We start from the raw sequence: 24,335 nt of genomic DNA, 5'->3' as shown, positions 1-24,335 counted from the left end.
TGAGCTTGATGTTTTCTGACCCACTTCCAGTGAACAAAACATCCTAAATAACCAGTATGTTTGTCAGGTGATCACAAATTTGAGGAAAAACATCTTTCTTAAAACTACTTAAAAAAAACAAACTATAAAAAGCAGACCCCTCCCCCCCTTTATTCTCCAGTCTTTCCCGTGAAACAGACACATTGCCCAGGACACTCCCAATTAGCAATCTATGTGATCCAGAGGTAGGTGTTCCCACATGATTTGGTGATGTATCTTTCTTTTATTAAAATAAACCTTGTTTCTTAAGTGGAATAAGTGTCTATTGGCCAAAACTAAATTCCTTGTTGCAGCATGTTGCTCTTTAGCAATATAATCACCAAGAAACCGATTCAGATAATTTTAATAGAGCACCCAAGTGAAATACAAAATCAAAGACCAAATATAGAAGCACAAATATCGATTTTATTTTGACTTTTCCAGAACAATGCTCATGAAAAGAAACTAACCCGTCTGTTTTACTCATAACAAAAGAACAGCCAAGAGGCATCCACAGGATTTATCAGTTATCAACCTATTACCACACAAAAGAATTAAAATAGTGACAAACCAAATCACACATGAAGAACATCTTAAGAGAAAGCAACAAACTTAAGTTACAGGAATACTGCCAGAGGCAATGTACAAAATACCTATAAACATCTTGTATGGTATGGTTTTTGTTCTATGTGTTGTGGGTTTGGCTTAATAAATACAGTTTGGCTCGAGTGTAGAAGAAGCAGTTACTGTTGCTATTTTCAAGTTTCTCAAAATGGAAAACTCACTATTTTATTTAAAAAATAATTCCCATTTGTACAGAGATACTTAGATAACCATGGTGTGGCAAGTCTGGAACTTGGAACTCCCTTGTTGGCATTTGGACGGCCAGAAAGGATTGATTCTTCCACTTGGTGGTGTTGTGGACTCAATTCGGATTGGGGGGTGAGGGGGTTTCCTTTGTTTCAAGGAAGTTTTAGAATCTCTCTGCAACCACAGTTGCTTAAGGCAAATTTAAGTGTTCTCTTTCCTTCCCTCCAGCATACCTTCCTACATTCTAGTCCTTATTAATCCAAGAGACAGAATACTACACATGGTTTGACTCTCAGAGGAAACAATTTGTAAAGAGCCAAGGATACAGCACTTAGGATCCTCCCTCAAATGCACAGCTTTTAATTTGGTTAAGACTCACAAGCTGCCAAGGGACAGGTGCAGTGGATAGAGCACTGGCCCTGAAGTCAGAAGAACCCGCGTTCAAATGTGACCTCAAACACCTTCTAGCTGTGTGATTCTGAGCAAATCACTTAACCTTAACTGCCTTGAGGAAAAAAAAAAAAAAAAAAAAAGGAATATTCAAAGGTCCAAGGAAAAAGTTTCGGTTTAGCAAAGGTAGAACAGAATATATGTAGGCTGCTGAAAGATCAAATGAACCAACCAAACAAGTGGTTTTTTGGCTAGCCTCCATTTCCGCTAAGAATGCTTACTGAGTAAGTAAGCTGTTTGTGGGTCCTGAGTCAAGCGACCCTAGTTTATGGGTGTTTGGGGAACTTGAGAGCCCTCGGCACATCATCAGGATGGTAACTGGTGATTAAGAGTGGGATATAAACATCCATGGTCAAACCCACAAACTGGCTCACTTCCTCTCCAGCACTTGCTCATCACTAACTTAGTCCCTATGATCCTAGGGCCAGGCCCTGTGCCCTCCCCAGCAAAGAGCTTTTTTATTGAACCTTTCATCTCATGACTAAATGGTGGCACATCTTACCAACATTTATTTAAGAGGGTTGAGAGTAACAGATCAAAGCTGGGCTATGGTGCCCCAAATGAAAATAGAAAAAAAAAATGTTCTAGAAGACAGAGCAGAGGTTGCAGAGTTTTGTTTTGTTTTGTTTTTTTCCCCAGATGAAATTTAGGTATCTGGGCAAAGCACCAAAGTCCCATCTCTAAGGTAACATCTCACCATTCTAAATTATAAAAAGGGGGAAGGGAGAAAGGGGAGACCAGTGCTCCTAAGGCAGCTTGTAAAGCCAAACTGGAGCCAGAGCATCTGGTACCAAGGTGCATGGGGCCTTGGCTGGCAAAGAGAAAAACAGTTCAGAGGCTCGACTAACTTTATCCAATAAGAGAAGGAAGCACCCCAAACCTGGAAATGGGCAGATCAGCTCCAAAAACATCAACCCCTTAATTCTGGGTTGGCTTAAAGCAAGAAAGAAATGATCCCTGGTCCATAGTCCTACCTTTATTTCCCTTTTCTACCTGAGGAAGCAAAGGAACTACTTTCTGGCTTCAAATCATAGCATCACTTGCCAAATGCAAAAGCCATATGGTACTTGCTTTAACACTACAAATGATCCAACATTTTTCTGTGGGACAATTCATATCAAATTATGAGCATAGAATAGAGAACCCAATGGTTTGGAAATATCTTTGAAAATTAATGGACATTGGGAACAGAAGGGGTGTAAGAGACAACTTTCTTTGACATGGTCTTTACACAGTTCTGACTGCCATGTTGTATTGTCTTTAAAATCAAAAAGATACCTGTATGAGAGGGTCCCCAACACTCTAGACATGTGGAACTACAGCTCATAGGAATAAAATGATCACTGGGTTTTTAAATAAAAGCTTTCTATGCCAACTGAAGATGCTTGAGGGGGAAAAAAAGGAAAGAGATGAGCCAGTGTTATGAGAGGGAAGGATACTGTCACATCATCAGTCAAATTTGAGGAAGGTCTCTGGCACACTGGCTTGCTCCCCCCTTCAACTTTCTGTGAGCTCACCGACACTGAAGAGTATGAGCGAGCTGTGTGTGGATAATGACTGCAGTGAATATCCACACTGAGAAGATCACAGAGAACTAATTAAGTCTCACCAGGATGTCAGAGCTCTCACCAAGCTCGTCCAGTAGCTTATCATGGAGCATGAGACCTCGACCAATGGGTCTTTCTCCCATTTCACAAGCCAAAGATCTGGAATACAGAAATTCCCTCCAACATCTCTGGAGGAGTTCCAAGAAGGAAGAACACCGAGAGTTATGTCTCTTGCTGTCCCCGAGGAGGAAACAGTGCGGGAAGGATCAATAACAGAGGAATTAAAATTCCAAGAATTTCGATTGAAAAGAAGGCATGATGAAGAATCAACTGATGATGATAAATCATCTCCCATAAAAGAACGAAAGAATGATACCACAGCGACTGCTGTTGACCATGGCCATCAGGGCTTTCGATTCAAAACTAGAAAAACTCCAAACTGATGTCTCATTCACGTATTCCAAATCTGTTCAGGGAGGTTCAGCAATGGAGCAATTTTACCGGCTGCTGTAAGAAGAAACGACTACACAGCGCGGCTGCCACCGTGTCGACTCCCCCTCAGTATGTCCCCGCTGAAAAGAGGGGATGATTGGTAATCTGGGTGCAACCACTGCATTTCAAAAAGCTATATTCAAAATCCTAAGTATGCATCAGCCTGTTGGATCCACCAGACAAGCCACCGTCCTCGTCAAGGACAGTCTCCTGCACATCTCCCAACAGTTCAACAGCAATCAAATAATAAGACAGAAAACTAAGGCCTTATCTCTCTTCTACTTTAACCATTCTAGAGCCACAGAGACCGGATGCCCTGGATTGTAGACTTAGTATGCAACTGGAGATTACTGACATAATCCTTATGCTCGGCAATGGCTTTTATTTATGTGCTTAAAATTACTGATTTAAAAAAGGCAACTACAGATATATCCATTGGAATTTAACAAAAGAATGGAAATATCTTCATAGACGCTGAAAATTTTTTTTTCCATTATCTATATCCATTAAGCTTTTCTGCTTGCTTGTTTTATAATTAGGGGTGGGAGGGGCACAGAGATTAAACTTTATTAATTTGCTATTGCTAAATTAAAAGTATAAAGCAGATTAAATTTTATTAATTGCTATTCCACACCAACTCTTGGTGGGTGGTCCTTTTACCACTGCAGATAGGCTACTCATTTGTAACTTGTACTCTCTGAGTTGCCTGTAAGCACCAAGTAGTTTAGGGTTTATGTAGCCAGTGTCAAGAGGCAGGATTTAAACCTAGGTTTTCCTGATTCCAATAATGGCCCTCTGTCCACTAGGGCACATTGCCTTTCTTCTGCTCTGTAGGCTATATCCCTAGTGTCTTAAGTTTAGTAGGTGGCTAATAAATGCTTATAAGATTGAACTGGAAACAATACATGCCAATGACTGGCCAGAAGCCAGCCATATTCCCTATCTTTGCGCTTCCACTGCCCCACACAAATTTGGAACCTTCCAACTATGTAGATCAGCCCCTGTAACTTAGGGATCTTGGAGAGCTGCCTGGGATCATGACAGATCAATGGCTTGCTCAGAAGCATGGCTTAAAGGTGGGCCTTTCTACATGTCCTTGGGGCCAGGACCCAACCCCCACTCCTGCCACACTACATCTCTATCCCAAATCAAGGAAATGGACCAAATCCAAAGGAATGGATTTAAGTGTTTTTTTTTTTCTTTCACAAATGACACAGATAACAAACATAAAATCTAGGTAGAACACCAGTGCCAAGTTAACAGTGTGAAATGCTAACAAAACATGTATTTGTTCCCATGGACACACTGATGACTGCTCAAGTAGAATGGGCTATCATTACTAAAATGCCTTAGCCAAAGTAACAAAAATAGACCATCTCTGTACATTTATATTCCCTGCATGTAAAGGGACTCCAAAACATCTACCAATGGCATTTGGGTCACTCAACGGAGAATGAGGGCGGATCAATCCAAAATGAGGTCCCAAGTCTGGTGGATGGATGTAGGAAATATGAAGTCTTCCATATCACTAAAGATTTTCAGAAACAATTGTGTGATATGTTGTTGCCTCATCTATTGATTGAACAATGAATTCATATTTATCAATCCGTGTTTTGAGTTGTTGGATTGGTTTTTGGGGTGGGAGGAGGGCAAGTTTCTCAAGTCAAGAAGGTCTGGATACTACAAGAGAGTTGTGCGTTTTTTTTTGTTTTCTTAACTCTAGATTATAGGCTGTTTCAGAAGCCGCTGGCTCATTAGCTCTCTGAGGAAACACAGGTCTTGGGAAGCTTATTCAAGACTCACAGAGCAGATTCCAGGGGATCTGTCATTCTCGATCAGTGGCAAATCTTGCAAATGTCAACTCTTGGCAACTCGGCAATCAGCCATCAAAGTTTTAAGCCCTTTCCAGCTGAGTGTTATTTTCAAGAGGCAGAGAAAGGGAAGGTGGTTTGAGTGAAGAGGACCCGGAGATCCGTGTCGTCTCTTATCACGTGTCATCTATTCAGTGACTTGGTGACATCATCTCAAATTTGTCTTCACAGAGCAGCAGAATCCCTCCACACCCCCAACACAGCAATAGGAAGTAAATTTTCTTTAATTTCACCCTCTCTTTTCAGAGAAAAAGGAAAACTGGTTTCAAGGGAATGTCACCAGAGACAAAATTCTTCTGAGTCTGAGTAAACAAATCTGGAAGGTCCACTGCATACATGAGTTTAACTGAAGAGGTCTCTGCAAGCTAAAAGGCCTGCTGTTTGCTCTCCTGCTCAGAGGAAAGCCATTTCAAACAGGCAAAACTTAATGAGACTTAATTATTGCTCTTTTGTTTCAGAAAGATTTGATCTACAAGAGTAGTTATTCAAAGCATTTTACATTTTTCCAGGTGAGAAACCAAGCAGAAAGATAATGAGATAATTATGGGACGCTAAGCTGGGCAGGAGGGAGAGGAAATGAGATGGGGGAAGGGAACAGTATAACATAAAGGATCCCAAGTGGCCCTCTTCTCTGTGATTAGTCCCAGAAAAAAAAAAAAATCCCATTGTCAATCAGCTGATTCTGAGAATCATTGGGCTACAGAATGAAAAACTGACTAACTCCCATTATAGGAAAATCCCTTTCCCCTTTCCTTCCCCAGGTTAAAAATGGAGATAGAAAGCCAGTGTAGACCATCACTGAGACCCAAAACTTCAATCTGAAGAATATTTTTTAGAAAGCACTACAATAATACACAATCACTGAAATTTCTGCCTTTTCCACTTCCCCCTTCAAAGGCCCTCAAAGCTCAGAGGTCAGCCTGTAGAAAACAGGTCAGTTGTGTCCAGATCGCTCCATTCTAAAGTAACTCCATCTAATATGACAATTCAACTTACAAATCGCTCCAGAGAGGTCAACAGACACTGGGAAGGGCATCAGTAGGGGAGAAGCTGGAATACTGAACCAATTTCTGTAACTTTGGAGTCACAATGCAAACTGTACTTTTTAGACAAGACGTTTTGAAATGGGGGCACCTCATAAACAGAAGGAAAGGTCATAAAAGACATTAGGGTCCTTCCTTAGGCCACTTGGAGCTAAGGGGGGGGGAGGAAGAAGACAAGCTATTAGTTGAGATTCTAGCTTTTCCTACAAAGCATAATTTTTTTATTCCCTGAAATCTACTCTAAAAGCCCGTCTATCCATTTGTTTTTTAACCACAGTATCATTTTAAACTGTATTAGAACCAAAAATGTAAACACTAACCCCTTTTACCAGCTTTCTTTCTATATTCATAAATTAATATAGAAAGAAAAAAAAGGAACAAAATGTAAATCTTCATAAAGTTAATGAGTGGCAAAAGCGGGGAGGGGAGGTAGTGGTAGCTCTAACCCTGTCAATGCTAAATAAGAAAGAAAACTACCCAGCATTAGCATTATATAACAGTAAATTTAAAACCAAAAAAGTATACCTATTCTTAAAAGACAACCCCAAACAATTATAACATATGAGACATTCTGTTTTAAATCAGCCAGAGCCAGGAACTAACAGTTACTATTCCATTCCCTCCCCCACACCATCAAGAGTCAGGGGGCCGCTGACATTATATACGGTGCACTCAGCTGGCCAACTGGGCAGGAATGGGAAATCCCTTCAGCACAAGAGAACAGCATAGTTTTCTAAAGAGCTTGGGGTGGAGGGGGTCAGGGGAGAGATGCTGCTTTCTTTATTGAACTCCATAATTTAAAGCAAGCCTATGAAACGACCCCTTTTCCCTACATATTTCATGCTAGGATCTATCACTAGTTTGCTTGTTTTTTAATATGTATGTTGTGAGATTTTTTTAAAGGCAAAGCATGGAGGTATTGACAGCAAGGACCCCACTCTTGTCCTTGCCCTCCATCTTCCTCTTTTAGGGGCCAGTGGGTAAAGGGTGGCAAAGTAGGTAACATTCTCCCAGCGCCCTGTGTTCCACAGAGAGCCATCATCACTTCAGCAAACCTCTGGTCCCCAGGAAGACCGGTTTTGCTGTTTCTGACCAATAAGCAACCCCGGTAACATCCTTCTGGACTGAAGGCTTATATCATAGATTGTGAAAAAAAATGTCATGAAATCTCCCCAGGGGTGATCATCTACAAGATTCATCTGTCTTGGTTTCTTTTTCATTTAAGGGCATGTAGGAATCAGAGAACCCAAACCTCTCTTGGGTTCTCAGTTTTCTAGCAAATTCCAACAGGAAAGTTCAGTGATTTCTGTGGGCAGTATATGCAGGAAAACATTCACCTTGGCACCTGGATCTTGAGCTCCACTTTCACAGATTCCAAACATCATCCGCAGACGTCCTGGGCTGCCCCAAGCTCATTCCACAGGAACGTGGTTGACAGTGACGGTGCTTGTTTTCTGCAGGGCACCCCGTTCCAGCCCCCGACAACAAGTTCAAAAACAGTGGCAGGTCACTTTTTATTTTTCACATTATTCTGGTGACAGTACTAGGTTGCAGCTGCCCCTCTTGTCCTGTTGCAGTTCTCCTGACAGAAAGAAGGAAACGCCTTTCACTAATGCTGGCAACGCTCAGGTCTCCCAGAACAGCTCTCGGGCAGCAGAACATGCAGCTTCTTCACCGTACAGCTGTCTTGTCGTGCCCCCCAGTCCCCACCTGCTCATCTAAAGGAACGATCAAGACGTCAGCAGTGAGCAGAGGAGCAGCTTCCACAGGGTGCAGAAGGCAGCGGCAGGCCAGGATCAGTGGTACGGCTTGGAGTCCTTGGCAATCAGCGGTTCCGAATCCTCCGGGGCGCTTGGGCTGGCAGTCATGGCGAAGCTCTGCATCGCCTCCTGCTGGTGCTGCTTGGCTTTGTTGTAGAGCAACACACCGACGGTCACCAGAACCGTCCCGATGGCTGACAGGCTGGTGATCTTGTTCCCAAACACAATAATACTCAGCCAGACGGACAGAGCGTGCTTGACTGTGCTGGCCACACTGAAAGGGAAAAGCAAGGGATGGCATCAGCAGACCACACTGCCCCTTCGTCCCCGGGAACGGCCCAGGAAGTGGACACTTAGAAGGACAGTCACCCAGCTGGGTGGTTAAGGCAATGGGGAAAAAGGCAGTTAGTTACATGGAGCTCCCAAAAACCTGGGGAACAAATCATTTTAAAGAGGTGGCTGTCTAGCTTTTACACACTCCTATGAAGCAACTTCCACACCAACCATCAATTATTTAAAACTAAAAGGTTTTTCTCAATGTGTGTTTGTTGGGGTGGGAAGGGAGAGAATGCAGATCTGAAAATAAAATGAAACAATTTTTTAAGTTATGAAAAAAAGTTCTTGAATCTTTGAAAACAACTTTAGCTTAAAACATCTCCTTGTGAAAAGTTGTTTTCAAAGTTGAAAACAACATTCTCATTTGGGGGAAGGGGAAAAGTTGGATAATAGGGCAAGAAGGTGGATTTTGCTTAATTAAATAAATCACTGAATTTTTTTTAAAAAGTCTGAACCAGGATTTGAATTTAGGTTCCCTAAGGCTATTCCCAAAATCTTTGAGAGCACAGCCTATTATTTATTAACCTATTTTATCATTGCTTACTACACGAAGAAATTATCCAAGAAACAGCATCGTAAACTGAGATAACCTTTTCCTAAATAAGGTGATCACCCTCTTATGAAGCTTCTTAAAATCTTTATTTTTTTTTATATCAGATTTCAATAAAGAAACATCTGAAGCAGAGAGAAGTTGCACAGGGTCACGTTGGTGGTAACTAATTATCTGAATCAAAGCTCCAGCATTCTATGCACTATATCTTACTGCTTCTTTTTCAGATATCCTACTATAATTACAATGAATCATTTACCTCTACATACCCACTCCACTCCAGTGTGAAAGACTGAATATATTTTCAGACTTTTTTTAATGCACTGATCAAGTCTGTTGATTTTTTTTTCCTAAAAGAATAATATTTATTGCATGAGCTGTCTTTCTGGGAAGTGGTTGGGGGAGGCATATTAGGAAACATTCTATTAATATTTTAAAAAAATCAGACAGCAAAGAAATTATTTTTTTTTAAATTGCCACATCTGAAATGAGATGGTAATAACAAAGATAACATTTAAGTCCATCTCTAAGTGTCCAGGAAAATTTAAAAGGAAACTATTTGAAACAAATTATTTTCTCTTCTATATTCTTAAAAGATTTCTATAGACACCTATTCTTTAGCTGGGCTAAAAATGACACTTAAGGTTAACAGTGGGTTATTATAATAATCACAGTGATTGAGAAATAGTGCTACCATTTTGGAATGCCTGACCAATCAAGATCCATAATACAGAACACCTGGTGACTGACACTATGGCTCATTCCAAGCACCCAACATCCAACATCCACTGTACAAGAACACCTAGTGACTGACACTCCCGCTCATTTCAAGCATCCAAACTTCTATTGTATAGAAACGTGCTATTTGGATCATTTCAAGCTGACCAACACTCACTCCCACTAATCTCTCCCACTTACCTGAAAGTGACAGGGGAGATCTTTCCCATCAAGGCATAAGCTGTGACACTCTGAAGATGGAACAAGACGCCATCCATGAGGAGCAGCAAGATGACATCTTGATTATAATGGAAACTTTTTCCACTCTTTCCAATCACTGGCATATCCTGTATGAGTCAGAAGCAAAAAAATAAAAATAAATGCAGCTGTTTCATTTTGAGTATAATTAGTTTCTAAAGTAAGAAGCCTGAATAATAGAGAAATCTGGCTTCTTTTTGGGGAGGGATAAGGGAGTTAAGACATTACTTTAGGTCCATACTTTTTAACAATATGAAATTTAATCTTATTAAAGACAATCAGATTAAATACAATATTAAAATGGTACTCATTGTAGTGTCTAGCATATAGTAAGGTACTATATAAATGCTATTAATCCTTCTCTTTTTCCATTCAAAAAGTATTTATTGATGGCCTGATGTGGACAAGGGATTGCCATATCTTCTATTTTTAATAAAGATGGCTTATTTTTCCTAGGCTTCTGGGGGACGGAGTTGGAGAACAGAATATACATTTATTAGTCTGACTGACCCCTAAAGAAAAAATTAACCAAATGATGAATTTTATTTTGTATCCTGGACCCTTCTGGTGGTCAACAGTTATCTCTGCTGAGAAAGTGGCCCCTTTCTCAGAAAAATGTTATGTGTGTAAAATAAGAAACACAGGATTACTAAAAAAAATCAGTAATATTGAAATGCAGCTAACCAAAATGTTAAAGAAAAATTCATGCCTCTGGGTTAAGAATGCTTGCCTCACATGTTTTGAGAAATACAACATGTGGACACATCCTTCAGAGCAGAGGAAGTGGGTCTCAGGTTTAAAGGAAGACTGAACTTTTAAACAGCTTATAAACCAAAGCAGGGGGTTAGCTGGATGGGGCAGTGGATACAGCACGGTCTTGGAGTTCCCCTGAGTTCAAATTCAGCCTTGGACACTTAACAGTTCCTCATTAGGTGATCCTGGGCACATCATTTAACCCCAATTGCCTTGCAAAATTAAATAAATAAATAATGAACCAAGGCAAGCCAGAAAAGCCAGGAGGAGAAAGGACCAGATGCAAGATTCCCTCCCAGATGACGAAATGCTCTTTGTCAAGATCTCTGCAGCCCATGGTCTCAGACAGAGGGCAGGCTAGCATCCCGGTTACCAGTCTGTGCCAGGGGCAGGACTTGGAATCTGGGTCCTCCTCTGACCCCCCTGCATGAGCCTGAAGCCACGCTCACCATGAAAAAGATCCAAGCCGGAATGAGCATGACCACAGCAGCGGCGCTGGTGTAGAATTGAAGCTCGGGGGCACTATGTGGGGAAAAAAATAGCAAAGTGAATAAAGACAAAATCACCTGCAAAGGCCTCCCCCTGGCTGCCCCCTCCAAGACCTCTGGGTATTTGCCCTGGCTGTGCCCTGTGCCCAGCAGGTTCTCCCTCCTTATCTCTGCCCAGCTTAAATGCCACCTTCCCCAGGAAGCCTCTCTCAATCCCCCTTAATTCTGGGGCCTCCCCTATGGTTCATTCCAAAGTTATTTTGCCTTTATCTTGCACCCATCAAAGTGCTGACTCTCCCATTAGACTGCGTGCTCCCTGAGGAAGCTGTCTTGTGTTTTTCTGTGTGTCCCCAGTGCCTGGCACACAATAGGTACCTAATAAATGCTTGTTGACGACTGAATCCTTTCTGAGACAACTTCCACTTTAACCTAAACATTTCTCATATGTACACAGTTATTTTTTATGTCTCCTTCTTAAGTCATGAGCTCTTTGAGGGCAGGGCCTGTTGTATTCCCAGTAAGTGGCATGTGGTCAGTGTTTAATAAATGCGTGATGACTGACTCATCCCCAAGGAGATGTTTCAAGCAATGCTGATTCATAGCTTTAGATATACGGTGAGGAGGCTTTCAAAATGTAAAATGACCTTTAGACAGCTGAAAATATGCTTTTCTTATATCATGATCAGAAATGACTGAGTCACCCAAGTAAGTAGCTGAATCCTAATGTCAAATATTTTGTTATGACTGTTAAGGGAACCCCCGAATGCCTTTGAGTGATTGGCTGGGTTTTCACTTTTCTGTAGCTCAAACCCACCTATAAACTGCAGTATTTAATATTTGGGAATCACAGTAGCTCTGGCATCACAAATGGGTCATGGGACTCCTGGGGGACCCTGGTGAAAACCCAAGGCTCCATGAATTATGAATACTTACGAAAATCGGTATTTATCCCCACTGAGGAGCTTTTTTGAAAACACATTTTGCAAACTAGGACAAGAAAAAAAAAACAAAAAAAATTCATTAGTATACATTAGAAATAAGTGAAAATTGGAAATTCTTAAAAATTCTTAAACATTATAAATCCTGATGGAAAAGTTTCTAAGGAATAAGCTGCACTTTCTTATGAATCTCAAAAATACTCCATGGATAGATGGATACTTTTACAATATATGCTCTTCCCAAAAAAGAGTAATATGAATAAATAATTCTCCCCCCTCCCCAGTCTTCAATAAGACGACTCAAAATAAAACATCTTGAGTATTAAAAACATTGTGCCTTATATCCTGTATCTGCTAAGGTCCTTTCTCTATTTAGCACCAAAACACACATCATGCTGTCCGAATACAGAGGATGGGGCCAGGCAGGGTAACGGACAGAGGCTGACTTCATGACTTTCTGGGTTCCAGGGAATTCCTGAGTGAAGGCTCTCAGGGTCACTGAGGCTGCACCCAGTCAGAGATTTAGACTAGACAATGTCATAGGAGAGACTGGGACCTAGTTTTCAAAGGCGACTCTCTCTCTGCCACGAATGCAAGCCTTTCTGTGCCGAGCCGATCCCTCTAGCAGGGGAGATCAGCATCTCTAGAGACTAGAGGCACTTGGGACACTCAAGGTTTAGAAGGAGGGCTCAAGCTCTGCCTGGGTGCCCAGAAGCCTTCCCAAACTGAGCTGTCCATCACATACATAGCATACAGCACTGGACTGTAGTCTAAGGGCAAATGAACAGGTTTTTTATATTCCCTGTGAGGAAATCTGGTTTTAAGAGTTTCCTGTTTAACATTCCAAGAAGTAATGCCGACATGCTATATCTTCAATTATTATGGGAGAAAATCCAGAGCATCTATGGGTACTCTTTAGAATGTCCTCTCACCTTTAGACCCCTTGGGATCAATGGTATATAGCTAGGGAGAAATGATGTCTGATCCCAAGATTTTTTTACTTTCACTGAGATTCCTCAGTGTCTTTTTCTTTCTTCTCTCATTCTCTCTCTCTCTTCTGTCTCTCTCTCTGTCTCTCCTCTTTCTCTCTTGTCTGTCTTCTCTTTTTCTCTTCTGTCCCTTTTCTCTTTTCTCTGTTTTTCTCCCCCATCTCATTTTCTCTATCTTCCCCCCTGTTTCTCCTCTCCCTTCCTCCCCCATTTCTCTCTCTCTCTCTCTCTCTCTCTCTCTCTCTCTCTCTTTCTCCTCATCCTCTGCCCCCCACCAATGACCTTAAGTCTCACCAGTCCATGATGTTGGTAGACAAGGCAGCAGAGAATCCCAAGACATTGAAGCTGATTTCAGTAGCTGTACATAGTGCGAGCCCGCCCATAACAGGGATGAGGGACAGATTCACCAGCAGTCCTAGAAAGATTAGAAAGGAGGAGGAGAGGTAGATCACAAACTGATATCAATGTCTCCTCGTCTCCTAAATGTATTATTAGATAATCTCATGTGAAAAAAAAATCTGGACCCACAACTTACAAACTCATGTCTCTCTAAGAGATTTATTCAATGATCATTTTATATATGATATGTATTTACATAATGGGTAGGTTATTGATAACTTAGTAACTTATCATGGATCATCATCATGATGTGGGAAATCCCTAGTGAGGAAGACTTCTCTAGCAATTCAAGCCAAGACCATCTCCGCAACTTTGGGTCTTTAAAGCCCTACTCAGGAGACTGGGCCCACAAGGAGCAGCAGGTCAGCAATGAGCATTAGAAAAGTCCTTCTGTAGTTATACGAAGGGTGGGCAGCAGACGAGATCGAGTAGAGGCTGGGAGGCCCATGAGGAGGCCTTTCTCATCGTCTGGGTGGAGAAAATGAGGGTCACTGGGGGGCTGGTGAGCAGAGGGGGCATGGGGGAAAATGCCTCAAGGTGAAGAAGCAAGCAAGGAGTCGACAATGAGTTCCCCCTTTGCTTTCTTCGAATCCCTCTCCCTTTTTCGCCACAACACGGTCCCCAGGGCGGAGGGCCTTTGGGCCGGGATCTGGGGGATGCTGTTTGGCTCCTGGGCTGACCTCTGGGAAGCGCTAACCAGACAGTGGTGAATCCACTGTGTGGCCAGAAGTACAGATCTAGGGCTTGAGTGGGTGCTGGTCACTCTCTGAGGAGGGGGCTTTAGATGTCAGAACCCAGAGCTTGAACTGGAAGGGTTCTCTGCTGCCAGGTAGCCCCCACCCCAGACCCATCAGCAGTTTGGAACCGATCACTCACCAGTGTATTCTCCCAAAATCATCCTAGACATTATAACCGTAAAGATGGGAGCCGAGCTTTTCACCGTTTCGGCAAATGAAACAGCCACGTTTTTCAAGCTAACCAGCCCCAAGACCACTGTGGCGAATCTGAAAGTGAAATCAAAAGAACAGGTCGGGGTTATTGGGGGCTCTCCTGCTGAGTGCAAAACTCCTACACAGAACAGCCCATAAGCATCACCATTCAGTAAGTAGAGAAAGACACAAACCCTTTTTTAAAAAAATCTAAGTAGACTGGGCGAGAGGGTAGGGGGGAGGGAGGGAAAAAATTAGAACACAGGGTTTTTGTTGCAGGGGTGAATGCCAAAATATCATCCATGTACATGGTTTAAAAATAAAAAGCTTAAAATTTTTAAAAATCTAAATAAAAAAACCCAACTAAGCAAATCTAACCCAGCACTTCCTACTCTCTCCTCCAGAGGCCCCCCAGAAATGGTCTTTCATCACCTTCAAAGAGGGAGATTTCCATGCTGTTAGATATCCTGTCTCCTCTGCCTAAGCGCCCTCCCTGTACCAGATGCTTTCCTCACAGCACCCTGGGACACAGTGGCTGTTCTCACCCCCATTTTGCAGATGAGGGCATTGAGGCTCAGAATGGAGCAGAGTCCTGTCCAAAGTCACAGCGAAAGCACCTGTGGTAGCCCCTGGACTGGACTTGGACCTGAGAGTTCAGTGGATGGGGGACCCTCAGGTCAGGAAACCCCTCCTTCCACTGCAGGTCAGCTTCTTCTCTGCAAGCCAGAGTCAGTGAGTCGTCTTAAGGTGGAAGGACACATCCAGGCCCACACAGCCAGCTAGTATTGGTGGTGGGACTTGAAGCCAGGGCTTCCTAGTTTTTAAGACCAGCTTTCTTCCAAGGGAACCCTGCTGCCTTTGTGACAAGTGTCATTAAGACAAACTGAACAAATACGAGAAGGCCCTAGAAAAGCAGAGTCATTTGTTGGTCTACTTGCTGCTGTAATGGCTACTTACTGCCATTCACCGCCGTCCCTCAGGGGGCCCGTTTGTCCGGTAAGAGATCCGGAGAAGCTCCTGCTTGCTTCAGAAAGGGGCCTGCTGTAGCAGTGGGGAGGCCAGGCCGGGAGGGACCCCGGGGGACCACCGGACCCTCGCTCTCGCTAAAAGCAGCCAAGGGCCGGCTTGTGTGTGTTGGCAGACTCTGCCAGGCAGCTCCCTCGGAGAGGCGGAGACGGAGCCCAGCGTGGGCCTGTTGGGCTGAGCCCCCTCCCCTGTGTAAGAATCCTCCCCCTTAAAAAGCTCTTGTTTTGGGGACACTGGGGAGGAAGGGCACATTCAGGAATGAGGTGACCCACAGACAAATCATGGTGATGAAGAAGACTTAAGTGGGAAGCCCCCAAGGTCCTTTACCTCATTAGTCCCACAAATATCATTATCATGATGAAATTAGATGGATAAGACAAGCGGGCTTTGTGCTGATATAAACAGCAAGGAACGAAGATCTTAATACAACCAATCAGTGTGGTGGAGAACATCTGCACGGCTCCTAAAAGAAGAGAGAAGGGGGTCTGGTCAGGGGCCTGGGCCTGGCTCCCCTCCCTCACAGACTCCCACTGACTCACCCCGCCCCCACCCCGGAAGCCACGGGCCAAGGTCCCCACAGCGGCCCCCAGCCCGCGAGGTCCCTGTTCCCGACAAAAAGCTGCCCCCCCCCCCCAGCCCGAGGCCCCCGAGCTCACCCAGCATGCTGGGCTCGCCCTCCAGCAGGGACAGGATGTACTTGTTGAGGAACAGAGTGCAAAAGCTGAAGAAGAACCACAGGGTGAGGTAGAGGAGGGCGTGGGAGTTCCAGATGCCCGAGTCCGACTCGATCACCGTGGTCTCTGTTATGGTGATCTTCAGGACGTTCTCCTCAGGGGCACTGTCGCTCCTGGCAATGACAATTTTCTCGCTCCGATTCCCGATGAGGGAGCCCAGGCCCAACAGGGCTTTCCCCTTGGCCTTCTCCTCAGGGGCGGCGGCCTTGCCCTTGGCCTTGTCCTCGGGCGGTGAGCTCGAGGAAGGCATGCTGTCGACAGGGCCCAGGGTCTGGTCCGGGCGCCCCCCGAGGGCAGCATGGACCGGGGCGCCGGGTCTCGTGCGGCCGCCTGCGGTCCGTCCTCCGGGCCTAGCGCTGCATGGACGCCGGCCTGGCTCCTGAGAGGAGTCCCCTAGACAGAGAGCGGCGGTCTACTTCTGAGCGGCAGCTTCATGCTCTTCCCTAAAAAGGAGGAACCGGACAGGTCGTCATTGCTGTGTTCTTACAGAGTCAGTGGTGCCCGCGGGCATCCAGGGAGCACTTGGCAAGGGCCCCCAAGGCCGCCTCCCTGGGAAGGGCCGGGTCAGACACAGGGCGCTGGGCTACGTCCCTGCCTCCAGGGAGACCCCCAGGAATGACTGGGTCACAGGTGCAGGGTGCTGGATTACCTACCGAGACCCCCTGCCCTGAGGAGACCCCCCCCCCCCCAGGAATGGCCGGGATCACAGACGCAGACTATGGAGGAGGACAGGGCAGGCACAAGCTGGGGCAGGGAAGCTGGGGAAGGCCTCAGGGGGGCAGAGGGTTTCCAGCTTGGGCGATGGCCAGTCTTTAAGAGATGGCAGGCTGAGAGAGAGAGGGAGCCCCGTGGAGGGGGCCAGGCCAGGGGGTCATCACATTGTGCTGGGCAAGAGGGGATGCGGGGGTATCTCTGTTTTGCAGATAGGGACCCCAAGCCTCAGAGAAACGAAAGCAGCCTGGGCCAGCTAGCGGGGTATTAGGATGGGAGAGGTCCTCAGATTCGGAGTGGGGAGGGCCTCCTGTCCAGGGGCTCTGGCCCGGAATCGGGTCACTTTTCTCCCCTCTGCTTCCCCTCGGGTTGTGCATTTAAAAACAAGCTTCTGGGGAGGGTTCACAGGCTGCCCTGGGCTACTGTCCGAGCGCCTGGGCTCCATCTGGTCCAAGCTTCTCATTTCACAGCAAAGTAAACTGAGGGCAGAGAAAGGGGCAATGATCGAGCCCAAAGAGACAAGAGGCGGGTGCTACGGCTGACCTTCACAGAGCGCCCCGAGGTCTGGGAACCCCTTTACCAACACAGGAGGGAAGCGCTGCCTTTGCCCTGGTCCTACAGATGAGTAATCAAGGCCCGGGAAAGGAAGTGACCCGCCGGGCCCCATGGTGAAGAATCAGGATCTGAACTCAGGCCTCCCTGCCGCCAAGGGGAGGCTTCCAGCCCCTCGCTATTGGGTGCCTCAGAAGGGCACAGGGGCAGGAGGTGGAGGAGGGCCGGGGCCATCCGTCAAGAGGCTTCCTCCCTGTCCCTAATTACTGCTAATGAGTTAGGCTGGCAGGCCTGGGGGGGTGGAGGGGGAGAGGCCACCCTGTGCGTATGTGTGTGTGCATTGCTGTGTGCCTGTGTGTGTGTGCCCATGTGCTGGTGCCTGTTATTGGCCCGGAACTGCATGCCCAATGAGCGCGTGTCTGGGTGCCCCATGTGCGGTGCCCGGAGCTGCGGCCCATGTGCTTGTGTCAGTGTACCCTTGCTGAACCCTGAGCTGTGTGCCCATGCCGGGGAGGAATGCCTTGGAGCTGCTGCCCATTTGTGCCCATGGCTGGTGTCTGGTGGTGTGTGGGCCCCATGTGCTGGTGCCCATGTGCGTGCCCGTGTGTGCCCTGTGAGCTCTCTGTGCCCATGTGCTGGGGTGTCTTGAGCTGGGCCCATTGCCTGTGGCCGTGTGCGTGCCCCTGAGCTGTGTGCCCATGTGCTGTGTGCCCGTGAGCTGTGTGCCCCTGAGCTGTGTGCCCATGTGCTGCGTGCCCGTGAGCTGCATGCCCATGTGCTGCGTGCTCATGTGCTGTGTGCCCCTGAGCTGTGTGCCCGTGTGCTGCGTGCCTGTGAGCTGCGTGCCCATGTGCTGCGTGCCTTGTGCTGTGCCCGTGGTGCGGTGCCCTGAGCTGTGTGCCCGTGGAGGCCCAGGTGTGTGTGACCTCGTTGAATGGCCCGGAGCTGTGTGTGGCATGTGCCCGGAGCTGAATGCCGGAGCTGCATGCCCATTTGTGCCCATGCTGCGGTGAGCTTGTGCCCATGTGCTATGTGCGGTGCCCTGGGCTGTGTGCCCGTGAGCTGTGTGCCCCTGAGCTGTGTGCCCATGTGCTGTGTGCCCGTGAGCTGTGTGCCCCTGAGCTGTGTGCCCATGTGTTTGGTCCAGGGCCCAAAGATTGTGCCCCTGAGCTGTGCCCATGTGCTGCGTGCCCGTGAGCCATGCCCTGTGTGGGGTTTGCTTAAAGTCTGCAGCGGGGCTCCTGGCTGTGTCCCATGTGCTGCGTGTCTGGGAGCTGCGGCCCAGGTCTTGGCCTTGTGCCCCTGAGCGGGCCCATGTGGGTGCCTTGCTGTGCCCCTGAGCTGTGCCCATGTGCTGTGTTTATATACGGAAGGACCCCCCTGGGCAAAGGGGCAGTTACCGAGGGGGCAGCCTGATCGGGTACATGGGCCCCTGTTCGGGATCCCGTTTGTGGCCAGAGCCCTTACAGAACAGCCCTTCTAGGATGGGCTTTGTCACAATAACCATTTCATTTGATTCAACCGAACAAGGCAAGGAGCTGCCCTCCCCCCTGCCGGGCCTTGGACAGAGGGCCCCCAGGCTCCGGCCCCAGCCTGGTTGCGGTCAGCCACCCGGGAGGCTGCCACGATCCTCCCCCCTCACTTTCTCCTCCCAGAGCGAATTTTCTAAAGGCTAAGCCCCCTCCTCATCCCCCTGGGGCTGAGCCCCCTTTTCTTTCAAGGAAGCAGAGGGTCAGATGTCCCCTCTCCCTTATCTTATCTTCTCTTCCAAGGCTGAGCAGTTTATTTCTCATCCACATCCCCAGCCAATACGCAGAGTCCTTATCGAGAGTGGCCCACAGATAACCCAGAACATGATAAAGTTAAAGGGACAGCTGCCTGTTCCTGGGACCTCAGACTGGGACAGCCTTCCCTCTCTCAGGGAGGCTCACTGCAGAAGGACCAGGGCCCTGAACCTCTTTTCATAAATCATTTGGGCACCCACAAAAAGCCAGCACCCCAAAACATAATAAAAATGTGTTTCTCCATAGTTGGTTTCCTTTCGTCAGCCCCAGGCACTGTGCCAAGTCCTACTTTAGAAAATGCATTTAAACCGCAAGTCTGGGAAGGGGAGCAGGCGGCTTCCCCAACTGCCAAAGAGCGCCCTAATAGTGCCCCCCAGCGTCCTGTGCCCACGCTGAGGCTAGACCAAAGGAGACTGTGTCCAAGCTTGGCCCGCAGACAGGGAGGGGCTTCCTCAGCGGGATGCAGTCTGTCCTCTGGGCCAGGGGCTACCCACTCAGTCAGAAATCACTGTTTAAGGGAATGACGGACATGGTCCCCTTTTTTTGGTAATGAGGTTAATGATCACCTTCCCGTGCGTCTCCAGAAAAATCTGGAGTTTTTACATCTTTGAGTGAACCTCATCTAGCTAACCGAGGGGAGGGGTTCAGGAAACAGCCTGGTAACCCCGAGGCCAGCTGCTCTCAGCCAGGAGCCCATCACTCCTTCTGTCAGCGTCCCTCCCTTCTTTGCAATAAATCACAACCTAACCTTGCCACCGAGTCCCATTCTCTTCGGACCCACCTGGGAGCCAATCCTACTATTGTGAAATGACCAGGATCTTTAAGTTGCCACGGATCCAACATCTGCATAAGAGTTTTTAACAAATGACCAGAACTTTCCCCAGAGCTTGGGCTCTGCCAACCTTTTCCATCATTTGTGGGAGACCCTTGCCCCAAAAGTGAAAATGCAGATTGCAGGTGCCCTTTCTGCCCACTGTGGGTCCCCGTCCCCCTCCCCACTCTGGCCCACGCTGTGCTTTCTCTATATTCTGCCCAGATCTGAGGGCTGTGCCTGCCTTGTTCCCTCTGGGGAAAGGAGGCGAGCCATGGGCAGTCCCCCTGGCCCCGTGTAACTGTGGGTGGTGGGCTCCCGCTGGCCTACCTTGCCCCGTGACTGGGCCTCTTCCTGCCTCCTGCTCGCTGAAGATCAAGGTACAAAGTGGCTCTCCTGGCCCAGCCTTAACCCCCTGGTCCTGAGGCCGGCCTTCCTGCCCCAGCCCGTTACCACCCACGCCCTGGCACAGTTCTGCTCCCTGGTGATCCATGACAGATCCCTGAGAGCCCACAGGGTGCTGGGGGGAGGGGGATTCACATCCAGAGCACTAAAGGTCCCGGAAACAAACTCTTGGGGAGCTCAAGTTAAGGCCATAAGTCCCAGCACAACATTGCACCTCCCGCCCCAACCCTCCCACCACCGTCTCTATGGACCCGGATCACCCGGGAACACGGAGGCAGGAGTCTTCTCCAGGACTGCATTGCCAGCCCCCCGCTCAGGCTTGGCGCTCAGCAAGGGGACTAAGCTGCGGATTCCGCTGCTGGGCTCCTTGGGGCAGGTGCAGCCCCAATAGCAGGCCTCGCCCCCAGTTAGTACAGGGCGTCCTACACGAATGAATTCCCATGAATCAATGAAGGCTGCGCAAACAGCTTCAGAACGCCAAGCCCCCCCCCCTTCGCCCCCAGCCCTCTTGGCAAGAAACCACTTCCTCCAACAAAGCATTCAAAATGAGCTCACAAAGTTCCAGAGTCGATCACAAGCTGAATATTCCTTTATGAATTCTGATCTCAGCTTACGATAAGAAGCCACTAAAAATCGCAATGAAGAAAAAGACCATAACCCCAGCTTCTGGAGGGACATGTGGACAAGCCTCCTGGTCATGTCCACCCGGGGTTCTCTTATCTGAGTGTCCACCCTGAGTTCTCATTGCCCAACTGTCCATCCCAGGTTCTCATTATCTGAGTGTCCATCCCAGGTTCTCATCACCTAAGTGTCCACCCCAGGTTCTCGTCGCCCTACTGTCCATCCCAGATTCTCATTATCTGAGTGTCCACCCTGGGTTTTCGTCCCCTACTGTCCCATCTCGGATTCTCATCATCTGAGTGTCCACCTGGGTTCTCCCCATCCAAGTACAGATGAGCACAGACCATCCTGGGTATCCCCTTATTACCAACTGACAACATCAGGGCAAGGTAAGTAAGGGAGGAATACCCCCACCCTGAGCACCCTTGGATAAGGGTTAAGAGCTTTAAGAGAGGATGTAGAGGAGAGATATGAATACAGGTGGTGACGGCCTGGGAGGGGGAGAAGGGAGGGAAAGAACAAGGGAATCCACTGTATTCCTGACTCCCAAGAGAAGGGATTTTTGGTTGGTTCGTTCCATCTCTACATCTCCAGGCAATTTTCTAAGGCCTGGCTGCCAATCTCTACTGAAAAGAGGAAGTTTCCAAAAGGATGAGACCACAGGGATGGTCAGGGGGTAAAAATCCCACAGTTTAGTGAAGGCACCTGACACATAGTGGGTACTTAATAAAAACAAGTCCAGATGCACAGAAACCAAAGCAGAGCGGAGAGTAAACCAGCCTAGATTATGAAAGATTTAAACACAGGGACCATTGCTCCGAAGACTCCCAGTGGGCCCATAAATCGCATCATGGCGGGAAGGCCCTCAATGAGCATCTCTGGCCATCCTGCTGTTTTGCCCTGTGACCCCCCCAGCCTCCATCATTTAGAGAAACCAAGTCCAGCCTTCCTGGTGACCAGTTAGATCTGCCATGGAAACACCTTCAAAAGAAAAGGCTGAAGGGATGGGACCGATGGAATGGAAAAAACAGCTATTAAATGGCTCCTCTGTGCCAAGCACTTCTCACCAACAGGATCCCATTTGAGGCTCCCAACAACCTGGGGAGATGGGGGGGGCATTATGCCCATTTGTCAGATGAGAAAACTGAGGCAGGGTCACATGGGTGAGGCCTTCTGGTTCCCAGCCCAGCCCTCTGTGCCTCTGGGGAGGAAAGCGTGGAAGCCCTTAAAAATCTCAGCCTCCTGGTTGTTACAGCGGCTTCCTTTTCCTTTTTTAATGGAGGAAGGGCCATATTAATCCAGTCACGGAGGTAGGGGGCACATTGCATGTTGCATAGTTTTTCTGACCTGTCTTTTAAAAAAAGAGATAGAAGGGCTGGCTCCCTGGGCAGGGGCAGGGACAGGGCGCCTTCAAGAAGTCAAGGTGATATAAAAGCAAGAGGCTGAAACTTTGGGCTGGAGAGACCAGAAATGTGGCAGAAAGAGGGCTGGTTTGGAGGCAGGGGACCTGTGGTTCTGTCTGTGGCTAAGTCATCCACTCTAAGACTCAGTTTCCTCATCTGTAAAATGAGCTGCTTTGAACTAGGTCAATGCTTTGTCCTCCATTCCAATGTGACTCGTGGCTCTAGAATTATGGTCTTAGGACTCTGGAAAAAAGTAGAAACTATGACTATTTCAATTAGATTGGAAATTTCTTAGGGCCTGCCTGGTCTTTTTTTGTACACTTAAGAGCTTAGCATGGCCTTAGCACACAGTAGGTGCTTATTAAATGTTGACTGATTGGGGCTTTAATGCTCCTGCTAAATGCTGACAAAATATAATCAGGGATGTTTATTTTTCCTGAATTAATCAAATCTAGGACTCCTTATTGCATTTGGGGAAACTGAGGTGCAACCCATTCCAGGCTTTCCCAACAGAAATCACTGACAGCAAGAAATTACTCAGTGGTTTTGTAATGTGGGCACCAGAGGATGCTATTTTTATTTGTGATTTAGGAGACTCATATTGAGCTATGCAGCGTTAGGGTTTCCCAGAGTCCTGCCCAGTGCCAGAGTTTTAAGAACTTCCAAAATCGACTCCCCCAATCTCTGTGTCTCTCATTTCCTCTGTCTCTCTCATGTTTTCTCACCCTCCCTCTCTCTTCCTCCCCTTCTCCCTCTCTTCATTTTCCCTTTCTCTTTTTTCCCCTTCTCTTCTTTCCCTCTCCCTCCCTCCTTTCCCCCTTCTTCACTCCTTCTCTAGCACATGACCTCCTTTGAAATTGACCAAGAGCCCCCCCCTACCACCAAAGGAAAGCAAAATCCCCTACCCTATTTCTGATCTGAAGCCCACCTCCCAGGTACACCCAGCCACTAACACGGAAGGACTGAAGGCAGGAACTTCAGCAGTGACCCCAATCCATCAGCCAACCAATAAGCCCTGTTTATGGCCCTACTGTGGGCCAGGCCTTGTGCTAAGCCCTGGAGGTCCAGGCAGAGTCTGTGCCCTTAAGGAGGGCACAGTTCATGCTGTCCCAAGGAAGAGATCTCTGAAGGGAAGGCCTGGATGTCTTGGGGAGGGGGGACCAGAGCCTCCTGCTGGGAACAGAGGATGCGTTCATGGGTGGACTGTGACAGACTGGGGCCCGGCAGGGTTTGGGGAGACCCGTGGGGCCCGGAGGTGCTGGCCAGCGGGTTCTGTGTCTGAGGGCCCTCCTGCACTGCTCGCTCCGTGGCTGGGAGACTCGTTATCAGCACGGGTCTGCTGATGTTCCTCTTATCAGACAGACGGGACAGCGCACTCCAAAGTCCACCCGGGGGCCTCCGGTGCTCCTGACATCACAGCCTGCCCTCTGCCTTTTTAAATCTGTGACTAAGTTTGCTCTGGATGGGGCTGCAGAGGAGACAACGGGGCCTGGGGTCAGCGACTCCTCCTCCTCTCCTGCCCCGCTCTCCGGGACCCCATTTGGGGTTTTCTTGGCAGGGATCCTGTAGCCTTTGGCCATTTCCTTCTCATTTCACAGAGGAGGAAACGGAGGCAGACGGGGTGAAGGGACTTGTCCAAGGCCATGCAGCTACAGTCTGAGGCCAGATTCGAATTCAGGTCTTGCTGACTCCAGCCGTGATAGCTCACTGCCAGAGTAAGCGGGATCCCAACGCGGATCCTTGCTCACAAAGTGCTACTTCCCTGCATCTGTAAAACGGGGACAGCAGCAGCTGCGCTGAGTCTAAAGTGGAGTATCTGGAAAGTGACTAACAAGCCTTAGAATGCTCTTGTAACAACGCCAGCTGCAATTCACCCGGTGGTTACCGGCCAGCATCATATCCTTCTTTTCTAAGAAATAAGTCCCCACTTCAGGCCAAAG

General features: G+C 47.6%; 1 protein-coding gene across 1 annotated transcript; it reads right to left on the bottom strand.

Annotated features, from left to right (window-relative positions):
• Positions 1 to 424: 424 nt before the first annotated feature.
• Positions 425 to 20,417, bottom strand: SLC35E2B (solute carrier family 35 member E2B). Its single transcript, XM_031963019.1, has 9 exons — positions 20,297 to 20,417; positions 16,031 to 16,551; positions 15,702 to 15,837; positions 14,296 to 14,423; positions 13,315 to 13,435; positions 12,027 to 12,080; positions 11,055 to 11,127; positions 9,796 to 9,941; positions 425 to 8,265 (listed from the first exon to the last, which is right to left on the bottom strand). The coding sequence occupies exons 2-9, from the start codon at positions 16,356 to 16,358 to the stop codon at positions 8,028 to 8,030; spliced, it is 1,224 nt and encodes a 407-aa protein (XP_031818879.1). The 5' UTR covers positions 16,359 to 16,551; positions 20,297 to 20,417; the 3' UTR covers positions 425 to 8,027.
• Positions 20,418 to 24,335: the final 3,918 nt, after the last annotated feature.

Source organism: Sarcophilus harrisii, chromosome 3 (genome assembly GCF_902635505.1).
Source record: "Sarcophilus harrisii chromosome 3, mSarHar1.11, whole genome shotgun sequence".
Taxonomy (NCBI): Eukaryota; Metazoa; Chordata; class Mammalia; order Dasyuromorphia; family Dasyuridae; genus Sarcophilus; species Sarcophilus harrisii.
The sequence above is the reverse complement of the archived record's forward strand: the minus strand, read 5'-3'. Positions and strand labels throughout refer to the sequence as shown.

What these genes read in the sequence shown, in the direction of transcription:
- SLC35E2B (XM_031963019.1), bottom strand. Translation starts at nt 16,358, where the DNA reads ATGCCTTCCTCGAGCTCACCGCCCGAGGACAAGGCCAAGGGCAAGGCC. An exon ending in GATTTTGGGAGAATACACTG is followed by an intron (nt 13,436 to 14,295) that starts GTGAGTGATCGG and finishes TAATCTTTCTAG; the next exon opens with GACTGCTGGTGAATCTGTCC. An exon ending in CGGCTTGGATCTTTTTCATG is followed by an intron (nt 9,942 to 11,054) that starts GTGAGCGTGGCT and finishes TGACTCATACAG; the next exon opens with GATATGCCAGTGATTGGAAA.